Source organism: Salvelinus fontinalis, chromosome 12, assembly GCF_029448725.1.
Source record: "Salvelinus fontinalis isolate EN_2023a chromosome 12, ASM2944872v1, whole genome shotgun sequence".
In the NCBI taxonomy this organism is placed as follows: Eukaryota; Metazoa; Chordata; class Actinopteri; order Salmoniformes; family Salmonidae; genus Salvelinus; species Salvelinus fontinalis.
The window spans coordinates 12,290,310-12,308,703 of NC_074676.1; the positions used below are offsets into that span (position 1 = coordinate 12,290,310).

At 46.7% G+C, this 18,394-nt stretch overlaps 1 protein-coding gene across 11 annotated transcripts in view; it reads right to left on the reverse strand.

Moving 5' to 3' along the window:
- Window positions 1–1,595: 1,595 nt before the first annotated feature.
- bicd1a (bicaudal D homolog 1a) overlaps window positions 1,596–18,394 on the reverse strand; it is an 88,905-nt gene continuing 72,106 nt past the window's right edge. For 2 of the 11 annotated variants that reach the window (XM_055939732.1, XM_055939734.1), the window contains 5 exons: window positions 16,954–17,106; window positions 15,386–15,865; window positions 8,394–9,551; window positions 7,938–8,089; window positions 5,353–7,775 (listed from right to left, as the gene is read on the reverse strand). In XM_055939732.1, coding sequence (XP_055795707.1) covers window positions 7,085–7,775; window positions 7,938–8,089; window positions 8,394–9,551; window positions 15,386–15,865; window positions 16,954–17,106 — 2,634 coding nt within the window. In that variant the 3' untranslated portion in view covers window positions 5,353–7,084. Of the gene's footprint in view, window positions 3,714–5,352; window positions 7,776–7,937; window positions 8,090–8,393; window positions 9,552–15,385; window positions 15,866–16,953; window positions 17,107–18,394 lie in introns of those variants that run through there. The other 9 variants (XM_055939736.1, XM_055939733.1, XM_055939735.1 and 6 more) reach the window with 9 other exon arrangements.

Consider the following 18,394-nt stretch of genomic DNA (forward strand, 5'->3'; position numbering starts at 1 on the left):
TATGACCCATAATCACTGTGATGAAGTTAAAGACAACTAAGCTGAAACAACTCAAATTTGCCAGCTAGTTTTCCAGGGGTGGTGTGCGTGCAGTTGCCAGGACCTTTACTTACAGTCCTTTGCTCTCCTTTGAACAAAACTATTTTTTCTCTCTTCTTGATTGCTGGCACATTGCTAACTTGCTGACCCTATCATGAAGACTAAGACAGTGATTGTGCAAGTAATTCTGTCGCTAGCAAGTATTCTTGGCTTCACGTTCCAAGCAGCGAATGCCTTTTAAAAATAAAAGTTCCTCAACTTTGTTTGGGGGGGGGGGGGGGCATGTTACCGGCTTCTAACACTGCCCTCTGTATCACAATCTTCCACTGATAAAGTTAACCTGTGCAGAGAACCAAGGCAGTAGGGTAAATGTTTCTCCATAGATTGACACCAGTCGTACACTAGACTAGCTTTGGACCTCACACATCTTTTTCATACTCTACTGTTCCACATAAAAACAAGTGATTCCACAAACATAGACATAAATTAAATCAATGTGAACATGTATACAGTACAGAAGTAGCATACCCATTCTCCACTGTGATTTAACATGCTTTCACCTGTACTTATTGTGTGGATTCTAAGGGTGATTGTCCTTTATGGCTACTATACACATCTTACCAGAATACCAGAATCCACCCATATGTTGTGATTCAATTAATGTAGAACTGAAAGAAAAGTCTGTCTCAATGCCTCTGGCTCACATCCATAAGTAACAAGACGTTCAGATTGCCCCTCAATAAACCTGATTAGTCAAACATAAGACATAATCATTATTTGATTTAAAAGAGAGAGAGAGAGAGAGCGAGAGAGAGAGATAATGTGAATCAGGTAAATGAATCATGCAGCATTAGGTAGATAACATCATCAACATGATCAGACAGTTTGGTTCTAGGCTCACCTTGAATTAATGTTCCAACAAAGAAAATGTCTGTTTCGCCAGATTACCAAACCTGAATGCAAATTGATCTGAAGGTGTAGGGATGACTCACAAAATACACCCGATATCCTGGAAGCCTTTGGGATTTATCCCTGTTTCCATTCAGCTGGTTAGTGTGATGTTATTACATCCGGCAGAGTAGAGATATTTATGGCTCTGTTAACAGGAAGAGAGATGCCTGGACAGAGATCTCACCACAGTCATTGGATCTGACAGAGCATCCAGCCAAATATAAACGAAGTCATGTCCAGTGTTATTGCTTCAGTGGATAGTCCTAATTGTTCTTGTAAAGAAGGATGTTTGGAGGAGAGAGGAGTTAACCTTTTGTTTGAACCTATTTAGTCCATAACCCTGTTAAAATGCCCCAGCATGCGATTTGATTACTGTCATTTATTTTGGGTTAGACAGAGTGAAACAAGCGATCCCTTATACATAAACAACATGAAGCTTAAGACGAGCTAATTCGAATGTCCTTCGACAGAAACATGGTACTACTGGGGCAATGTGTTATCTGACCTGTGTAAAAACTAAACCGAGGGGTGTCATGTCACACATGTCATGGTCAAGTCAAGTCAACCTGTCCAATTCAAAAGGCCACATCCAGGCCTACAGACCTCACTTCCTCATCTCCTACCTTAGTCTCGAGTCTCTATGTCAAGTACGATCTCAACTACATGACAAACATAACCAATCACCTCAGCAGTAACAGCAGTAAAAAATAAATAAACTTAAGTAAAAAATATAATCTTTATGCCTTGCAAAAAAGTTGTATAAAAATCAGCATCTCAAGTGTAGTCACGTTAGATTGGTCGTTGAAATCAAAAACGCCCATCTCATCAAACATTACCCTTGTAACGCAATATCACTTCCATTCAATTAGTCTTTCCGCATTGATGTCAAATTCAATGTGTACTTTAACATGACCATGTAGAAAAGACAGAACCACTTACACATGTAGAGAGTATGCTTACAAACAGATGCTTTTACGTCTTATATTCTGTCTAGTCTGTTAGGCAAGTTCGTAAGCCTTTCACGTCACCAAAAGGAAACGTTGTTTTTGACGGAACATTTTTGGCTACACTTGTAGGATATAGACCATCCAAAACCTTGTTATTTTCAATTGGGAAAGAGGTTTTTGTTCTATCGATTTTTTCTTTTTTTAAAGATTGCAATAAGGACATAACAGCCATAGTTTAATAATGTGAGCTAAATCAATCCTCATTATTTAAGTCCAAGTACCACAGCAATAATACACATCTTGAATTCCATTTTCAAAGAATGACCAACAAACAATCAGATGATATCACACGCAAATTCAAATTAATAAACGGATGAACAAACACAAATCAATAAATAACCAGTTAAATAGATAAGTCAGCTAAATAGATAATAAATAATCATATAGATACAGGACATTGTTTAAGTCAATTTGTCACTCTGGTGCTTGCACTGCTGTCTGGTCCTCCAGTCTCTCTCGTGGACAGGATGTGATGTTATTCCATCCCAGCCAATGAGAAGTAGTGCATCCCAAACTTGCTCTGTAACCTCACCAACCGGGAGAAAGTGTGGTCTGTGGAGGGGGGGCTTGCTGAGGGGACACAAAGACTAGGCACCAGGATGGGGTGCCAAGTTGAGGGAGATGGGAGACAGGTGTCCTTAGTTCTGTGTGCGTCCGTGAGGGCCGGGTCCATGGGTGTGGGTGCTCGAGTCCTAGGGGCCTTGGGGGTGAGGCTGCTGGGCCATTGAGGGGAACCTGCTGGAGAAGGGTGGTGTATGGTCCTCCTGGAGGGCCGTCACAATGTTAGGACTCGGACTGCAAGGAAGACGGGAGGGAGAAGAGAAAAGAGCAAGAGAGGAGTAGAGAACAGGGAAAAAAGTAAAAAGGACATGTATGCCACTGGTGCTATAAAGTACTCAGAAATTAACAAAGAAACAAATGGGAGGGACAAAACTGTTCCCAAAAACAACAGAGATGGAAATTGTTCAAATTTCAGGAGAGGGGAAGCACATTCAAATATTTTGGGAGGAGAGTTGACTTGCTTAAACAACACTATGACCAAGAGAAGGAATAGTAGACAGGACATCAGTTACCTATTTGCCTGTAGGGATGATTCAGAGGCAATGAGATCTACTTTATGGGTGGGTTGTAGGGGGCTGGTTGGGGATTGTAGTGAGATGAACTGAGTTAGTTCTGTAGGAAATTGATCAAAGTAGAAGTAGATGATCTGCATTAAGTAGATGAAGCAGAGTATTACTGGTGACAAAAGTTTCATGCCAAACCAATGCATGTGCTAACACTAATTATAGCCCTTATCCTAAACAATACAGTTTCCGTGTAGCTGTGTCATAAATACCAACGCCTCACCCTTTTACTCTATGTGCTGTGAGTCAGAGTTAAAATACACAAGTCTTCACGCTTTAATGAGTTTCTTAAGCTCAGGCTTCTGTGTGTGTGACTAGATGCCTGTTATGTAATGTGTTTGATAAAACAAGTACAGTATAGTAGTGTGAGTATGAATTAATATCTGTGGCTTAAGAACCAGCCGTGCGAGGCATGCTGTTTGTATCCTGCAGGCCCAAGTCACAAGGAGTGAGAGAAGTGGAAAGAGACAGGAGGAGATGTAGAGTTTAGGCCTCTAGGACGTTACCTGCGGACTAGGGAGACTCTCCTTAGTTGTGGGGAGAGTGGCGATACTGAGGCAGAGGAAGCAGGCTGCTGACAATCTACAAGAAACTGATAAATTAGACAGATATACAGAGTGGTGACAGTCAGGGTTAGTGGGACAGACAAAGACATGGGTGCACAAGACAGGAGGAAAGACTTGTCAGGGACAGATAGACACACTGGCCTCATCATGTATTAACTCAACATGTCCGAGGAGAGGATGTCAGTTGTGAAACCTTTTGCTCTTTCGGAGTATAACAGTAGAGCATAATGGCATTGTAGTAATTATGCTTTTAGTAGTCATGCTTGTAATCACTTTCATTTTACTGGAATATCACATTCTGTAAGTTAATATCTTACTGTAATACAGTTCATTTGAGTTAATACAATCTACGCACTCTTAAGTTTTTTCTTATGATTTATTTGCCTAGAAAGTAAATGATAAATGCTTTCTACAGTCTGACATACCACAGTAGTTAATATTGTGTGAGAGAAGTTGTTTATGTTTCTATGAGAGAGAGAGAGAGAGAGAGAGAGAGAGAGAGAGAGAGAGAGAGAGAGAGAGAGAGAGAGAGAGAGAGAGAGAGAGAGAGAGAGAGAGAGAGAGAGAGAGAGAGAGAGAGAGAGAGAGAGAGAGAGAGAGAGAGAGAGAGAGAGAGAGAGAGAGAGAGAGAGAGAAAGAGCCAGAGAGAGATAGAGATAGAGGGAGAAAGAGAGCTCTCTGTTCATATTCCAAGGCCAATAAAGTACTTGTGTATCACTGAAAGACTCCTCGTTATTCAAAACCATCCTCATCTGACCCAACCTACAAGGCATTCCTCTGTCCATCCTTCCAGGAGGAAGGAAAAACACAGACACACATAGAACATTTACGTACAGTTTCAAATCCAGTACTGTATTTTGTGCTGCACCAAAAAGAGACATACAAACAAACAAAAACCTAATGGCGACTGTCACACTGAGCAATTAACTGCTGCTCATGTAAGCCTATGGGCTAAAAACGAAGCAGCCTTTTTAGATCAGATAAGTGATAATGTCATACACAATTGTAACACATTAATGAATGAATGACCCTGCAGTCTTGGGTTTCTATTTTATAGAGTCAAAGTGCAACCCATGTTATCCTATAGGGATTGGACCTGAATGTACATGGACATTCTTCACCTCAGATTGTGTCTATAAAAACATTTGATCACTGTAGGAGCCAAAAGCTAATAACCACAGAGAGGTCAGTGTAATTTAACTTGTTATCCAAGGTAGGGACATGAGGGCCAAACAGCATTTGACAGGAATGACTCATTGGGAATTGTTAAGACACTGCCATCTGCTGGCACTACATGGCATGTGCATAGGGTTGCTTTGAACTGCTTTTATTTTCAGGGTGTTATTTCCAGGGTGTTATTTTCAGGGTGTTATTTTCAGGGTGTTATTTCCAGGGTGTTATTTTCAGGGTGTTATTTTCAGGGTGTTATTTTCAGGGTGATATTTTCAGGGTGATATTTTCAGCGTGGTAGGTCTGGGTAGGTGGTTAGAGTGTCACAGAGAGGAGGTCACACTGGTTTCCATGCTGCTCTGAATGGTATATCTGCATATAAACCATGTCTATACTTCCTCTTGGATCTGACTGATCAAAGTCACATGCATGCCACAACAAAAAGCTATCAACATTGACAGAAAAAGCATCATAGATCAATCAGTCAGTCCCCCCCCCCCCCCCCCCACACTTGGTTTTCTATATTAATAATAGACTCTAAGGACACAATGAAGTCAAGCTATAGTATGCTTTACGTATTATAGTGTAGAGAAGGGGCAATTGATTGTGGCACTGAATAGGGCTGTAGACTTGTGGAAGGGACTTCTGTCAAATGCTTTTTGCTCCAGATTTGATGACAATTCAAGATTCATGTTATTATCATGGCTTGAACATGTTAATCAAACTAGAATGGTTCCTTAAAATCATAGACGCGGTAAAGGAGTCAATGTTGACCAGATTGGCCCACATTCAACAAATTTGATTTAACAAAGTGGATATTCGTCAAATCAGTCATGATATTCGTCAAATCAGTCATGATTTATGTATTGTAACAGCCCACAATGTGGTTACTTTAAGTCAAATTTGGATATTTTTTGGCTGTTTTTGCTGCATAACATGTAGAAGTTGTCCCTCTTCAGGTTTAGAAGAAGTGACTGCCAAATGCTAACTCCCGTTTGTATGAGCTAGTAGCATACATGTAGCTATCATACAGAAATCGTTGATGGCAGTCAACGCTGTTTTTAACTGTAACGCAGTTGATTGGTAACGATGACATGTGTTGGGGTTGACATCCATACAAACATTATAGTCAGATTTTTACCTCGACATAGTGTGAAATACAATGAGGAGAACCCCTGGATCTTTGCCCACGCGTTTCCCATGGCAATTCCATTCTTTTGGTCAAGTAACATTGACTTCTTTACCGCATCTTTTTTGATGACCTGAATTATAATATGATTTGCAGAGTCATCAAAATTGTTTCATTCATAGACTGTGTCAGAGAGGTATAGATAGATATATAATAGATACAGTGCCTTTCTCTGTTATACAGGCAAAGATTCCCTGAGATTTCAACAAGGTGTTATATTTTCTGTGCCAAACATTCATAGGGATAGATAGACCAGAGATGAGCAACTTTGATGGGGGCGGGGGCCCGAGTTGCTTGCGGGCCTGCATTGCCCATCCCTGGGATAGACTGAGGAATTCCAATGGACATTAGTGTCTGTGTTTCAACTGTGTCAATCATCCACTGGGTGGCGCCCAATGAGACCCACAGAACAGAGTCACAGTGTAGCTCTGCACAGTTTATGGATGGTTGGAAAAAGCAATGCGTATATTGACGACAAACAGACTTTGATTATACAAAGTGAATAATTAACATAGGCAATGACAACAACAGGGGAATTCAATTGCCTAACAATGGAAAATAGTGGACAATAATTAGGTTGTATGATATGAGGACTAGGCTACAGCACTTCACTTCTACTCTAAAAGCTTACAGTTTATGTGCCAAGAGAGGAAATAAAAACGTATGTTATACGGAATTAAATATCTCCAAAATGTAGAAGTATCCTTCACTCCATCTTAGCTCATTATGCATAACAAATCCTCAGAAAAGTTACTAAAACTCAACTTTATTTGTCATAAAAATGTCACATTAACTGGTATATTTCTAACATATATTTCATTTCTTCCCTAAATCCCTTCATTTACAGAAATGAGCCCAAAACTATAAACAGACTTGAGTATTGTCTGCAGATGGAAGAAGCTGTGTTGGGCTCCTTCTCATAGCCAATTCCTGAGAAGAATGTCACAGTACTGCATAGTCATAGGTCAAGCCAGACACTGGAAACAGGAAACCAGTCTGTCCTCCTCTCTGTGTCCCACCCACCCACTTGGACTAGGGCTAGGGCATCTTGGAACTGTAGGCGTGAGGGACTGGGTTGCTGGGAGATGTGACCAGAGCAGAGGGGCGAGGTGCGTCTTTTTGGGTACGAGTTCTCACCGACCCCGGCGACAAGTGTTGCCAAGTCTTAGGAATGGGTGAGCGGTAAGGAGACACGGGGGCGGAGCTAGGAGAGTGCGGACTGGAGTCTCGACTGTTAACGAGTCGACAGCACTCTAAACTCAGCGACTCTGGGTCAATGATGAAGGTCTGAGTGCCCAGGGACCACTGGGGGTGACCCAGGGGAGGCAGAGAGGAGACCAGGGATGAGGTCTGGGAAGTGCCTCCGTCTGAGGCCGACCAGGGATTGGAGGACTGGGGAAGCTCCAGGGAGTGAGGGCTGCAGAGGGTCAGGGAGGTGTTGAAGGTGTGGGAGCAGGTGGAAGAAGGGCTGTGTATCATGGTGGGGCTGGGGGGAGCTGTGAGGGCGGCTCGTCGACTTACTTTGTGCGGGCTGCTCTTGATCTTGGGCACCTTGGCGCCGCAGCCCCGGGTCTGCTCGTGGTCAAACTCCAGGTCCTCCAGGCGTTGGGTCAGGGCCAGCTTCTGTTGGATGGCCATCCGGAGCAGGGAGTTCAGGGTCTTCTTCTCATCCTCCGCCGCAGCCAGCTGTCTCTGCATCTCATCCAGCTGAGTCACATACTCATCACACCTAGGAGAGAGAGAGAGAGAGAGAGAGGGACACAACACTTGTGTAAGCCGGGGAATACACTCTCAAACAGTGAGATTTACCAGAGGTCCAACTCATCGTCTTTGCACAGTCTTACACATCGGTGTTGTAATTGGCTGCATGAGATCCCAGAATGCCACTCACCTGGTGGCGAACATGGCCCTGAGAGAGGAGAAGGTGGCGGCGTCCTCCTTCAGAGCCTTCAGCTCGTTCCTCAGCTTCATCATGGTCTCTGTCACCATGCACTTCTCATTCTCATACTTGCTCTTTAGATTAGCCAGCGCCCCCTCTGCAGTCTGGAATAGAGAGTGGGGTTAGGGTTAATTGTGTAGTTACTTTCATGTTATCAGATTGTAAACAGTGTATATTAGCCACTTTATTTCTCCAACAAAAAATAGGGCAAATGTAATGCACTTTGCAAAGGAAAACTGATCAAACCTTTTGGATAATGCTGAGAACAGTGTGATGACTTTCCCAGGTACTCAGCCCTAGCCTAGTCCCAGATCTGTTTGTGCTGTCGCCAAACTCCTACGGTCATTGGCGAGACAGCACAAACAAATCTGGAACTAGGCTAGGTACTCAGTTCTCTGCTCTTCTCACCTGTTTGTTGGCTTTGAGCACCAGCCTGAGCGTGGCAATCTGCTCCCTCTTGGTGCTGAGGAGGGACTTGAGCTTGAGGATCTCCTCCATGCAGGCCTCCTTGTCCTTGTCGAACAAGGGGGCCAGCTCCCGGGCGGCTGCCCTCTGTCGAGACAGCTGGAGGGAGCGGTCCACGGCCCTCTGCAGGTGTTTGATCTGGTCCCTGATGATGGCGTTCAGGTTGTAGATGTTCATGGGCTCCTTACGCAGGTCTCCGCACGCCTCGGGAGGGACGGAAGAGGAGGAGGGAGAGCCGTTGGAGCTGTTGATGACCGGGGAGCCAATGGGGCTGCGGGTGGGGTTCCCCTGACTGCCTGGTGCTGGGGACTCCCTCCCTGTTGTCCCGTTGTCCCCACTGGGGGGGTCTTTGGAGGGCGAGTCCATGGGGCTCCGGGGGGCCTCTGAGAACCCGGCGTTCACGGCGGCGAGGCGTCTAGCCAGGCGGGGGGAGAGTAGTGCCCGGGGGTCCTCGGAGCCCTTGAGGCTGCCGCTGCGGGTGTTACGGCTCTGGCGGTAGTAGTCCAGCATGACGCGGTTGGGCGTCTCATTGTTGCAGAGACACACGTGGTGGTAGAGCTGGGCCAGCTCCTCGCTGAATGTCACCAGTTCATCCTGCGCCGTGTTCAGCATGCCGTGGCTCTCCGTGGCCACGCCCGTCGCCGTCTGTAGTTCCGCCTCCAAACGCGCCACCTTTTCGCGGGCCTCGCGGCAGCTCTTCTCCAGCCGTTTGACCTGCTCGTCCAGAGCTTGGACCTTCCCATCGCTGCTGCTCCACTCCTCCCCCTGGCCCTCCACACAATGGTTAGATTTCTCCTTCAGAGCTTTTAGCTCCGCCTTTAGGTCGATCACCTCGGTTACCGCCACCTTGTACTTACACTCCAGAATCTCCATCCCGTGGATGTTCACCACGTAGTCGTGGCGACCGGGCAACCCGTCGTGCGTCTTGGACTCCTGGGCGTCGGCCATCTCCTTGTTACTGTGGAGGCGCTTCATAGCGTTGACGCGCTCGGTGAGGCGGTGGACACACTCGTGCTGCTCGGTCAGGGCACCCTGTGTGTGCTGCAGCTGGGTTTGGGCTTCTTGCAGGTTCATCAGGAGGCTGGACTTCTCACGCTCCACCTAGAGGACAGGAAGGACATACTGCAGGGTGAGGACCACTCAGACCACACCAGCATTACCACAGACACAAAGTTCTGAGGTTCACTTAACAGTGCGCTTCACTAAGTTCAGAAACAGTACGGTCAACTAAAAAGTCACAACACTGAATGATAGTGTATAAACGGCCAGGTCCAGTATACTGAAAGAGAGTCGCGGAAATACTGATGTCATTGCACTTCCTAGGTAAAGTACAAGGCTGTTGAAGCATATGGCAGTGAAGTATCAGTATTTGATCTTAGCTGGCTACATAGCCGTCTTTGTATCCAAGATAATTGTGTAGTCTAGAGTAATTGTCGAGGTTACCTAGCCAGTTAGAGGTTACCTAGCCAGCTACACTTTCAAACAAAGTCAACAACGCAGCCACTGCTAGCTAGCCTACTTCACCAGCCAGCAGTACTATATCATTTTAGTCAATAAGATTTTTTGCAACGTAAGCTTAACTTTCTGAACATTCGAGACGTGTAGTCCACTTGTCATTCCAATCTCCTTTGCATTAGCGTAGCCTCTTCTGTAGCCTGTCAACTATGTGTCTGTCTATCCCTGTTCTCTCCTCTCTGCACAGACCATACAAACGCTTCACACCGCGTGGCCGCTGCTACTCTAACCTGGTGGTCCCAGCGCGCACGACCCACGTGGAGTTCCAGGTCTCAGGCAGCCTCTGGAACTACCGATCTGCGGCCAACAAGGCAGAGTTCATCTCAGCCTATGCTTCCCTCCAGTCCCTCGACTTCTTGGCACTGACGGAAACATGGATTACCACTGATAACACTGCTACTCCTACTGCTCTCTCCTCGTCTGCCCACGTGTTCTCGCACACCCCGAGAGCTTCTGGTCAGCGGGGTGGTGGCACTGGGATCCTCATCTCTCCCAAGTGGACATTCTCTCTTTCTCCCCTGACCCATCTGTCTATCGCCTCCTTTGAATTCCATGCTGTCACAGTTACCAGCCCTTTCAAGCTTAACATCCTTATCATTTATCGCCCTCCAGGATCCCTTGGAGAGTTCATCAATGAGCTTGACACCCTGATAAGTTCCTTTCCTGAGGATGGCTCACCTCTCACAGTTCTGGGTGACTTTAACCTCCCCACGTCTACCTTTGACTCATTCCTCTCTGCCTCCTTCTTTCCACTCCTCTCCTCTTTTGACCTCACCCTCTCACCTTCCCCCCCTACTCACAAGGCAGGCAATACGCTTGACCTCATCTTTACTAGATGCTGTTCTTCCACTAATCTCATTGCAACTCCCCTCCAAGTCTCCGACCACTACCTTGTATCCTTTTCCCTCTCGCTCTCATCCAACACTTCCCACACTGCCCCTACTCGGATGGTATCGCGCCGTCCCAACCTTCGCTCTCTCTCCCCCGCTACTCTCTCCTCTTCCATCCTATCATCTCTTCCCTCTGCTCAAACCTTCTCCAACCTATCTCCTGATTCTGCCTCCTCAACCCTCCTCTCCTCCCTTTCTGCATCCTCTGACTCTCTATGTCCCCTATCCTCCAGGCCGGCTCGGTCCTCCCCTCCTGCTCCGTGGCTCGACGACTCATTGCGAGCTCACAGAACAGGGCTCCGGGCAGCCGAGCGGAAATGGAGGAAAATTCGCCTCCCTGCGGACCTGGCATCCTTTCACTCCCTCCTCTCTACATTCTCCTCTTCTGTCTCTGCTGCTAAAGCCAATTTCTACCACTCTAAATTCCAAGCATCTGCCTCTAACCCTAGGAAGCTCTTTGCCACCTTCTCCTCCCTCCTGAATCCTCCTCCCCCTCCTCCCCCCTCCTCCCTCTCTGCTGATGACTTCGTCAACCATTTTGAAAAGAAGGTCGACGACATCCGATCCTCGTTTGCTAAGTCAAACGACACCGCTGGTTCTGCTCACACTGCCCTACCCTGTGCTTTGACCTCTTTCTCGCCTCTCTCTCCAGATGAAATCTCGCATCTTGTGACGGCCGGCCGCCCAACAACCTGCCCGCTTGACCCTATCCCCTCCTCTCTTCTCCAGACCATTTCCGAAGACCTTCTCCCTTACCTCACCTCGCTCATCAACTCATCCTTGACCGCTGGCTACGTCCCTTCCGTCTTCAAGAGAGCGAGAGTTGCACCCCTTCTGAAAAAACCTACACTCGATCCCTCCGATGTCAACAACTACAGACCAGTATCCCTTCTTTCTTTTCTCTCCAAAACTCTTGAACCTGCCGTCCTTGGCCAGCTCTCCTGCTATCTCTCTCAGAATGACCTTCTTGATCCAAATCAGTCAGGTTTCAAGACTAGTCATTCAACTGAGACTGCTCTTCTCTGTGTCACGGAGGCGCTCCGCACTGCTAAAGCTAACTCTCTCTCCTCTGCTCTCATCCTTCTAGACCTATCGGCTGCCTTTGATACTGTGAACCATCAGATCCTCCTCTCCACCCTCTCCGAGCTGGGCATCTCCGGCGCGGCCCACGCTTGGATTGCGTCCTACCTGACTGGTCGCTCCTACCAGGTGGCGTGGCGAGAATCTGTCTCCGCACCACGTGCTCTCACCACTGGTGTCCCCCAGGGCTCTGTTCTAGGCCCTCTCCTATTCTCGCTATACACCAAGTCACTTGGCTCTGTCATATCCTCACATGGTCTCTCCTATCATTGCTATGCAGACGACACACAATTAATCTTCTCCTTTCCCCCCTCTGATAACCAGGTGGTGAATCGCATCTCTGCATGTCTGGCAGACATATCAGTGTGGATGACGCATCACCACCTCAAGCTGAACCTCGGCAAGACGGAGCTGCTCTTCCTCCCGGGGAAGGACTGCCCGTTCCATGATCTCGCCATCACGGTTGACAACTCCATTGTGTCCTCCTCCAAGAGTGCTAAGAACCTTGGCGTGATCCTGGACAACACCCTGTCGTTCTCAACTAACATCAAGGCGGTGACCCGTTCCTGTAGGTTCATGCTCTACAACATTCGCAGAGTACGACCCTGCCTCACGCAGGAAGCGGCGCAGGTCCTAATCCAGGCACTTGTCATCTCCCGTCTGGATTACTGCAACTCGCTGTTGGCTGGGCTCCCTGCCTGTGCCATTAAACCCCTACAACTCATCCAGAACGCCGCAGCCCGTCTGGTGTTCAACTTTCCCAAGTTCTCTCACGTCACCCCGCTCCTCCGCTCTCTCCACTGGCTTCCAGTTGAAGCTCGCATCCGCTACAAGACCATGGTGCTTGCCTACGGAGCTGTGAGGGGAACGGCACCTCCGTACCTTCAGGCTCTGATCAGGCCCTACACCCAAACAAGGGCACTGCGTTCATCCACCTCTGGCCTGCTCGCCTCCCTACCTCTGAGGAAGTACAGTTCCTGCTCAGCCCAGTCAAAACTGTTCGCTGCTCTGGCACCCCAATGGTGGAACAAACTCCCTTACGACGCCAGGTCAGCGGAGTCAATCACCACCTTCCGGAGACACCTGAAACCCCACCTCTTTAAGGAATACCTAGGATAGGATAAAGTAATCCTTCTAACCCCCCCCCCCCTTAAAAGAGTTAGATGCACTATTGTAAAGTGGTTGTTCCACTGGATATCATAAGGTGAATGCACCAATTTGTAAGTCGCTCTGGATAAGAGCGTCTGCTAAATGACTTAAATGTAAATGTAAATGTAAGTATCACGGCTTGCTTGTCACAAATTAAGCACAACCCCCCTGCATGATATTCCAGTAATTGAACTCAAGTGCTGTTTAATGTCTTTTTTGTCAGAGGAGTGTGTCGGTCATCCGGTCCACCCAGTGCTGAGGCTTTGAAACCTTATTGATCCCCAATGGGAGGAGGCCCAGGGAAACACATGTCAACGGGTTCAGCAGTACAGTACCTACTAGCTAGTCCAATAAATAACCCTGTCGGACTATTGTGTGTGTGTGTAGGATGTACAATCTACAGACAGAGATAAAGAGAAATCACAACACAGGCAAAGCACAATCTGTAAGTCGATTCATAAAATTTATACATTGATCTGTAAGCATTCATGGCATCAGCCATCAGATCTTTCATTTTTCACCCATAGACTGTACAGTAGACTAAAACACATGCATCTCAGTGGATATTGTAAGGAATAATTACAAACCACTTTTATGCCATACTTTTATGACAAATGTTTATATTGTATTTTATATGTCTGCTATCTGAGATAAATTGAGTAAATCTAATGAAATGCTTGATGGAAACAGATCTAAATTACAACACAGTGAGGATGACAAATTAAAACCGCCCTCTCCTGAAAGCAATTAAGAACCTGGTGTTGTTTACAGCGACTTAATGGAACCTTGATTAATCCAAGAGGGGATTCGAAGACCAATTCAAACCTCTAGTGATACATGTTGCATCCACAAATCATTCCTTTCCCCATTGACCTCAGCAAGAGAAACAAGTGTGGACTTTTGCATAGATTCATAGTGTCTGGAACTCTATAGCAGGGATGCAACACCATTCTTCCACGAGAAATGGTGGTGGTGGAAAACGCTGTCTGACGCGCCGCTCCAGAGTTTCCCATAAGTGTTCAACTGGGTTGAGATCTGTTAACTGAGAGGCGCACGAGCACGCACGCACGCAAACACGCACACGCTCCTTTGAGACCCCTCTTTCAAAGTCACCGAGATCTCTTCTTCTAGCCATGGTAGCCTACATAATGGGCAACTGGGCATTTTTCTACATGACCCTAACCATGATGGGATGTTAATTGCTTTATTAACCACACCTGTATGGAAGCACCTGCTTTCAATCTACCTTGTATCTCTCATTTACTCAAGTGTTTCCTTTATTTTGGCAGTTACCTGTATGTACTGTATGTACAGTATGTGTGTGTTGTCCTGTGTATCCTCCCTGTGCATATGTGTGTTGTCCTGTGTATCCTCCCTGTGCATATGTGTGTTGGGCCTCTGTGTTCTCTCCTTTCCCTGTGAGGGATTCTGTAAGGAGCGTAGTAGTACTGCTCTGTCCCAGCAGCCCGTCTTTCTCCCTCTGCCTTCCACTCTCCTCAGGATCCGCTGCCCTGCACTGTCTGACACTAATCGCCCTGACAGACCTCCCCATGGTAGACGCCGTACACTCCTCCACGCCACCGCTCTGCCGCTCTACTCTCCCCTGTCTGCCAACATCCCTACATGTCCCCAAAATCTACCAAATGAGCCCCAATGGCCCTCTTGAGATGGAAGTCTCCAGAAAGACCAAAACAGCTCTGAAACTAGTCGTTGGTAAATCATACGGAGCGTGGTCACAGACTTATGGTCTGCTAGATAATAAAATATGGACGACATCTGACAGGCTTTTTTGTTGTTGTTCTCAAAATGTCACAACCTTGTGATTGGTTGGCTGCTGCCTGCAGTAGTGTGATGAAAGAGGCAGGTTGTTCGGTTGTCTAATCTGAAGGCTGACACTCCCATTCCCTAATGAAATGTGCTACGGACAGAGGGGGTCGATAACTATGCCCTAACGCATTAGGTGTGCAGGCCAAATCGCTGGTTTTGTCTCTCTAAGTAAACCACATTGATTTGCTCAGAGCAAATGAGGAAGGTGGTCAGATGGAAGAGATTAAAAGACTCCCTGGTAACAACAAAGACCTAGGTACAACCTCACAAGGACATTCACGTAGTGTCACAACAATCACTCAGCCTGGTGCACGATCTGCTTGGGCTGTCTGGCCAACTCCTATGGTCATTTTTACCTGACAACGACCATAAGAGGTGGCAAGACAGCACAAACAGATCTGGGACCAGGCTAACAATCCCTCAGACGTAGTAGTGAGAAGAACCCACTATGTTTCAAATAGACTAGAGACCCACCTGAAGGAGCTGCTGTTTGAGTTTCTGTATCTCAGACAGGTTGAGCTCGCTGAAGAGGTCTGACACAGGACCGTGCAGCCCTTCCCCCTTCCTGGGCAGCCGGTAGTCGCCGTTCACCTTAACCAGTCCCAGGTGGCCGTTACAGTCGCTGTTGCTATCCTCATTCCCATTGTTGCCATTGGGCATGGCTGTACCATTGCTCCCGACCTCTTCTGTGGCGAACTTGAGCCCGTCGACCGTGGCGGTGAGAGCCAGGTGGGCTCCGGCCCCGTATACACTGTCGCTGAGGGTGATGTGGTGGGCCAGCTCCTTCCTCAGGCTGTTCTTCTGCTCCCTCTCGATCTTCAGGGCATCCAGGGCCTCCTCTAGCTGGGACTGAGAGATGTCCTTCAGACGCAGAGCGTCCTCCAGCTGGCTGTTCAGCAGCACCGTCTCCTCCTCCAGAACCTTGATCTCATGCTTCAGACCCTCATACTCCACCTGGGGGAGAGGGGGAGCAGGGGACAGACAGAGGACAGGAGGAAAAGGGACACACAGATAGAGAGGACACAGATAGAGAACACACAGACAGACAGGACACAGATGGATGACACACAGACAGAAAGGACACAGACAGATGACACACAGACAGAAAGGACACAGACAGATGACACAGACAGAAAGGACACAGATAGAGAACACACAGATAGAAAGGACACAGACAGATGACACATAGACAGAAAGGACACAGACAGATGACACACAGACAGAAAGGACACAGATAGAGAACACACAGATAGAAAGGACACAGACAGATGACACACAGACAGAAAGGACACAGATGAATGACACACAGACAGACAGGACACAGATGGATGACACACAGACAGAAAGGACACAGATGGATGACACACAGACAGAAAGGACACAGATGGAGGACACACAGGCAGACAGGACACAGATGGATGACACACAGACAGAAATGACAGATGAATGACAGGGATTATAAGTCATATACATTGTTAGTAGTTTTAAAGCCACAATCAGCAGATCAAACACTAACCAATCGTTATCCCCACCCCCGTTTCATTAAAAAGCTGAGGGAAATGTAACCACTCTCAAATTCATAGCCAGAGCTATGGATGCAATGACTGACCATCCATGATATCAACATTACAGTTTTATCTATGTTTTGAGGCTATATAGTGTTTGTTTTTATTTACTTTGTTAACAGACATTGTAGTAAAACAAGTTTATATTTTGGGTTCTGATGGGGTAAGAGAGTTGAACTAAGCTCATGGGGCATTTATAAGTTATATTCTTCAAGAATCAATGGGTGCATATCATTAATTTATATGTCCAAAAGATGTAGCAACTGCAGATTGCCTCTTTAAGGTCAGACAATAAGGAACTTGGATGAGCCGATTTAACATTTGAGTAACATCATTTGCTATGACTGTGCATGAGTCATTTTTAAGATGTATTGATGACTGTGCGAGGTAAACAATAACGTTAATGGCTGAGAGACAGGCGTTGCTGTCTGTACTGTGTGTGCACTAAACCATAACAGTAATGGTGTTGATGCTGACCTGGTTCTGTTTGAGTGTGGACACTAGTTTCTGCAGGGTGATGTTCTCCTCCTCCAGCTCGGTGTAGTCCTGTAGGAGACGGGCCTCTCTGAATTTACACTCCCTGATCTCCTCCCTCATCCGGGTCCGCTGCAACTCCAGCATCTCATTACTCTAGGAGTAGAGAGGAGCGAGAGAAGGAAAGTGAGGCAAAGTCAGGTCCTAATCTGCAAACAGTTCCACACATCAAGTACATACTGTATAATCATTCACAAAACATGTTTAAATCACATAGAATCATTTGACTATGTGTAGATCCCCTGCTGGACGCCAAACTACCTCATCTTTACTGGGTAGTTACAACATGACGTAATTACTGTCTGTTAACTACAGTATGAACGTCTATGTCTCGAAACATGAACTAAAACAGTCTGCCATGTGTCAGCACTACTTTGTCTCTGTGTTGGCACCGTAGTATGTGAATCAGTGGTACTTTGCTGCATGTTCTGAAACTCCTGGATTCAGTAATAACAGATGCCTTTGTTCTGCAGGATCTATAAGTCCAGTCCAGATACCAGGCCTCTTGTCTCTCTTTAATGCACCAAATCTAAATAGGCCACGCACACAGTATCTCCTCTGATGTGTTGATGATAATCAGACTGAGACGCTGTCAAACAAATCCCCCCCACCCCTTGAGTAAAAAGCTAAGATTCAGCACTCTCCTTTGCGGCAAGATCATTTTTTTTTTTTCAGCAGAGAACAGAGGCAGCAGCCACAGAGATCTGAACATGCTGTGGTGGATCAGATGATATATTAGGTGGGAGAAATTCTAGTAGTGACCCGAAAATGTCATAAATCTGGGGAATCGGTTGCACGTCGGGAAGATGAGCCTCAGCAGCGAAAGCTCCGCGTTTTCATGTGGATGTCAACGCCAAGATTCACACAAAAAGAAGAAAAGAACACCACTTTAGATATCAGAGCACTTTATCTCCTCTTGTTATTCCTTCCAGAAGACACCCACCCACCTCGAGACACACTTTACAGCATTGTAGCACAGCGTTGCTACTCATCGCGATGCAGCACTTCCCCCTGTTGCTACCTCGAGGCAACTTACGAAGAAGACAGTAGAATGGCAAAAATACATTTGGGAAAAACGAATAAACAAACTCTGTGACATTACTGTTTATTGTATATGACCCCTGAGGGTTGCTAATGGACAGTGTTTTCTCATTACATATTCGTCACAAAGCAGGGCATAAGGACTACGTCCAGGGGGATTACTGGCCAATGATCTGCCAGCGAGGGCCTATAGAGGCTGGGGTCTATCAGAGGCTCCTCCACACCACCACAGGGTCAGGTCAAGGCCAGTGCACCGTCAAACACCGGCACAACACAGCCACAATGGTAAAGGACAACACTGTAGCCCATTCTACATCAGGGCCAGGATTCATTTCAACAATGC